Source organism: Notothenia coriiceps, unplaced genomic scaffold (genome assembly GCF_000735185.1).
Source record: "Notothenia coriiceps isolate Sejong01 unplaced genomic scaffold, NC01 NC01_scaffold00026431, whole genome shotgun sequence".
In the NCBI taxonomy this organism is placed as follows: Eukaryota; Metazoa; Chordata; class Actinopteri; order Perciformes; family Nototheniidae; genus Notothenia; species Notothenia coriiceps.
Genome location: NW_011359132.1, coordinates 89,370 through 94,644, shown reverse-complemented (window position 1 = coordinate 94,644; position 5,275 = coordinate 89,370). Strand labels below are relative to the sequence as shown.

Here is a 5,275-nt window from a genome sequence, read left to right as displayed (position 1 = left end):
ATCCAACCTATAGAAATGCAAAACGGCATCAGTTTAGACGTAATTCTGTCCTCCTGCTTCCCGCATCATTTATGAGAAAACATTTCATAACATTAACACAACATATTCGAGGTGGTTTTAAATAACATATCCGTATTTATTTCTTTCTCCAAGTTATGTTTTTGTGTGCAGTGTGGAGTCTCAAACAGGCGTTTGTTAAATCATTTTAAGATTGGCTTTAATCAATGTTTGAAAATGAATTCTTCATATATGATAAAGGAGGTAACATTTGATTTATGGCATTATGTCCACATATTTCTCTCCATTCTTCCTTCTGCCAACGGTGTCGCAGTTTCTCGTCTCTCCCGTTTTTGTGCTTAGTGCGTACGCATGGGTTAGAGTTTGCGTAGAGGACCGCACATTTTCCCGTCAAGTTAGTATTTTATAAACCGCAAACATTGCGTAGAACCTGGCGTACGCCATTTTTTTTGCGTACATCCCTTTATAAATGAGGCCACAGGAAATGATGGATACACGGATCGTATTCAAATCAATAGGTACGCAATGACTAAATAATAACGATCACGCCACCAAACACACATTCACACTAAAGTAACTAACCTGTTTTGAAGTAGAAAGTATAGGTATTTGTGTTAAAAATATAAGTAAAAGTAAAAAGTCGTCAGAAAGATAAGTAGTGGAGTAAAGTACTGATACCAGAAACATTTACTTAAGTACAGTAATTAAGTATTTGTACTCCACTACTTACCACCTCTGATTACTATGCATGTAATGACATTCTGAAGGTTCCTCTCAACTTGGTAAATCAACTCAGGATCAATATATCAACTGTTCGTTTCCATCTAATTTGAGCTTTTGGCGCCTGTGTAATGCATGTAAACTATATAGGTGCAATTTCAGGGACTGCAGAAGGAAATGAACTTTTAGCTGTAATCTGGCATGATAGCATCTTTCTCTGTTTGAGATTAAAGCAGTGTTGTGCGTGGTCCTTGTTTAAGATATAATAATGTAGTATCCTAATAAAGAGTAATATGTTGGTCTATTACAGTTTATTCTCACTAATTGGGTTTATTCTATAGATGTAATTGTTCTACTGTTGATGCATTTACTGTTTGTTATTTTTTTCATACATTTTATTTTTTGACTCTTGTGCAATGCATTTTGAACATGTTACAGTTTCAAAAATCATGAATAAATAAAGTATTTCTTAGTATTAGTAAATCCTTTTGCTCACTTTTGTTTAAATGCCCTTTAGGTATTTTTTCAATGACACCTCCATGCCACGTCCCTTTCTGTCTGTGTGGGCGTTTGTGTCACAGGTGTTTGGATCGTCTGCTCCTCCTCCCCACATGTCAAAGTGTCCTTGACTGAGACACTGAATCTCACATTTCTCAAATTGTCATTGTAGCTTTTCACAAATGTGTCTGACAAATGAATATAAATAATTAATGTTTTTGTCACACATCTCTGAAACCCTCGCCCTTCAACACCGCTCTCCACGCAGGCTCAGTAAATGCTAATATGTAGCCAACTAGCTCATTAAGAAGTTCATGTTTAACCAGATTCAGAAACCAAACCTAGGTTCTTCTAAAATTCGGTCAATCGATTACAAATGTCTGATTTACTTAAAGGGACCATATTATACCTTTTGAGATGTTCCCCTCCCTGTAAGGTAGTGGATTTGTGTGCATGTAATCAGGGGTGTCAAACTCAAGGCCCGGGGGCCAAATCCTGCATATGACTTCATTTTATGTGGCCCGCAAGAGCTTGCAAAGAATATAATACGTTTACATGTCACTTTACAGAAGCAGGTTGCCCATAAACTACATGTCCCACAATGCATCTCGTTTTGTGACATGCGCACTGAAGGGACTTGCAATTATTTGCCCTGGACTTCTGCTTTCAAACGTAGATAGTTATTACCCTATCCGATAATAATCCAATTCAGAGGCAATAATGTAACATAATACATTATTTTATACATATATTTATATAGTTACAACCGGCCCTTTGAGTGCAACCATAATGCTAATGTGGCCCGCGATGACACCCCTGATGTAAATGGTCTGAAAAAGGTTAAAATCTCAGAGTGTCTCTCCCACAAACCCTACATGATGTGACGGGGCCTGGTTTTCCCACTCAACAGCTGGTAATATTGTTATGAATTATTTGACATAATTATGAATGGTTGGTTTCTTTCTCTATGCTTGCTGTATCTGGAAGAAGCTGGCAGTCAAGTGGGTGGCGAGTAAGGAAGCAGGAATTGGTGAAACGCAGACATGTTTGTGTTATTCTGCACTCATTTCATGTTGAATGTATAGTATTAGTAGCAGCATTGATTTAAAAAAAGCCCATAAATCCATTATGAATGAGGGTTCAATTACATCAAACGACAGACTTTGGCTTACATACGTTTTCTTTTTCCAGGCACTCAGCATAGTTAGTTTATGTGAAAGCTTTTAACAAATAGGATGTGTGTTAATATGGTACCTCATCACAGAATGAAAAGCCCAGGTGAAACTAATACATTAATAATGACTCATTTCAAGGAGCCAGCGTGCAATTGCAGAAAACCATCATGCACTGCACCATGGTTGTGAATTATAATTGTAGAGCAGCCACAGTCATTAGTTACACCTGCGAATGACATTTTAAAATATAAGCAGTGAGATTAGACGCAAATCATAAGAAATGAAATCATTGGGAGTAATACCTCTATCAAATATGACTACTTGTGAAAAATGAAAGGAATACTTGAAGTAATAATTGCTATAATAAAATGGACATTATTTTTGTAGTCTTTGCTGCTGCTACCGGAGGATGGAAATCATTCTTCACTGCAGGAACATCTGGCCCCGGGAGAATTGATTAATTTCTCTTCAGCTCTTGTGAATAGCATCTCATCTCAGTCTCATCACGCTGCACAAGGCATTTAAAGTAAATGACTAATCTTTACTCCATCACTGCACTGACATGAATGGTGTATTAGCAGCAGAACGGTAGTTCATCCAGCTGCTGTTTTAAATCATGCAGAGGGAGAGATGGGCTATTTTAAAGCATCAGGGGGAAACTATGAAGAGAGTGGACGTCTTGGAGAAATATATTTACTTTCTTCTGAAGGTTTGGAGCTTTTAGAACGTGTTAGAAACCCTAAAAAGGTAGATAATAACTTCAGTACCTGGATGGTGGTGTAAAGAGACGCTCCATATTTCTTTTTGAAGCAGGTTCGGATGTCCAACATGTCTATCTCGCTCCTCGACACCATAATCCTCGTCAGGGTGGAGTCATCTGTTCCAGCACGCTAATATAGAAACAAATTCAGCAGTTGGGAGTTAATAATCTATGAAATTGCATTTTCTTCCAGCTTTCTATTCCAACTGTCAAACATCCAACTTGATCTGTTTTGTTTTCTTTCAGGTGCTTCAAAGACAAAGGACATTTCCCAAATTAGAGTTTAATCCCCTTTGGAAAGAGATGTTTGCACTTGAGAAAGATAATTTCAAAGACACAACTGCCTTTGTTTTGAGAAGGTAACCATTTAATAATATAAATTATCGGCCCAGACTCTAGGGGTTTTTAAAACAAAACTAAAGACTCACTTCTTCTCCCTGGCATTCTAGTCCGAGCAGAGTATGACTACGGACAATTCCCTGAGTTGGATTTTTATATTTGTTGTGGTAATTTATTGTCTTCTGTTCTTTGCGAATGTAGTAATGCGTTATTTATTATTTGCATGTACAGCACTTTGGTCTCGACCAAAAATAGTTTTAAAATGTGCTTTATAAATAAAACCTGATTTGATAATATAAATTATATTTCTATAGCACTTTTCTCTAACTCAAAGATGCTTTACAGTCGGGGGGAGGGTAGACAGACAAGGACAGGCAAAAACAAACAAAACAAATAATAAATAAATAAAATAAAACAAATAAAATATGATAAACAGAAAGGGCAGTCAGGAGGAAGTTGATTGAGGGGGGGGCGGGGCTTATGGATATACAGAGTTGAAGAGATGAGTCTTGAGGCGGGACTGGAACAGGGTGAGGGACTCAGAGTCACGGAGGTCTTGGGGGAGGGAGTTCTATCGCTTAGGGGCTGCCACAGAGAAGGCTCTGTCCCCAAAGCTCCGGAGTTTGGCCTTGGGGTTGGAAAGCAAACCGGCTGAGGTGGATCTGAGGGACCGGGGGGGTTGGTAGAGGATGAGGAGGTCAGTGAGGTAGGGGGGGGCCAGATGGTAGGGGGCTTTGTAAGTGAGGACCAGGAGTTTGTAGTGGATGCGGTGTGAAACGGGAAGCCAGTGGAGTTCTTTGAGGACCGGGGTGATGTGATGCCAGGATTTGGTGAGGGTGAACATTTAAAGAGACAACCAGTGATTTGAGACGTTTTAGCTCTTAATCACACACAGCATACATTTTTTTCAAAAATCTTTTCCACAATAATGGCTTGACCCCATCATTGAAATCCATGAACTCTTGACAACCTGCACTGTGTGTGTACCATAATTTAACTACCTGGACTCACACATCCAAATTGAAATGTATATATATTGAACACACCCATAATTAAACATGTCTGTATATATGTAAACACCTTAATTTTAAGTTATACTGTAATTGTTTTTACACTTATTACTACATTTATTTACTTCTATTACTATTCACATTAATATCCTTGTGTGAATTAAAAGGCTGTCCAATATTGTGCTTTTCCCCCTTGTTGCTGTTTATGCTAAGACACTTGAATTTCCCATATGCGGATCAAAAGATATCTTCTTATTTTATCTTATATGCATACTTTACATTTGTGGATGCATTTTTCCAACCAATTCGTGCTTTGAATAAAACGTATATGTTTAGGATATGTAAATGTTTTAGTCAGTCTGCAATTTTGGGAAATACACTTTGAACAGAGCCAGGTTAGCTGTTTCCCCCTGTTGACAGTCTTTGTGCTAAGCTAAGCTAACTGGCGGATTTATATTTATTGTGCAAACATGAGGGTGGTATTCATGTTCTTATCCAACTAACTACAAATGTTTTCCAAAATATTAACTCTTCTAACTGCATTGATTTAACCCTTTTGTTGTGTTCGGGTCTCCCGTGACCCGTTTCAAGTTCAAATTATATAATAACTACGCTCTAGTTTTTTTTTTATCGGAACAAAGCTTCATGATATCCTCCACAACAGCTATATAAACACTACAAAACTGATTTGGACAATTTTAGTCAAGTCTGAAGGTCTCTAAAAAAAAAGTGTATAATTTGGTGTTCGGGCAGCA

At 37.8% G+C, this 5,275-nt stretch overlaps 1 protein-coding gene across 1 annotated transcript in view; it reads right to left on the bottom strand.

Moving 5' to 3' along the window:
* Positions 1-5,275, bottom strand: part of anxa5a (annexin A5a) — a 23,195-nt gene that overhangs the window by 1,252 nt on the left and 16,668 nt on the right. The window contains exon 9 of the mRNA XM_010784779.1: positions 3,179-3,301. Within this exon, the coding sequence (XP_010783081.1) occupies positions 3,179-3,301 (123 nt within the window). The remainder of the gene's footprint in view (positions 1-3,178; positions 3,302-5,275) is intronic.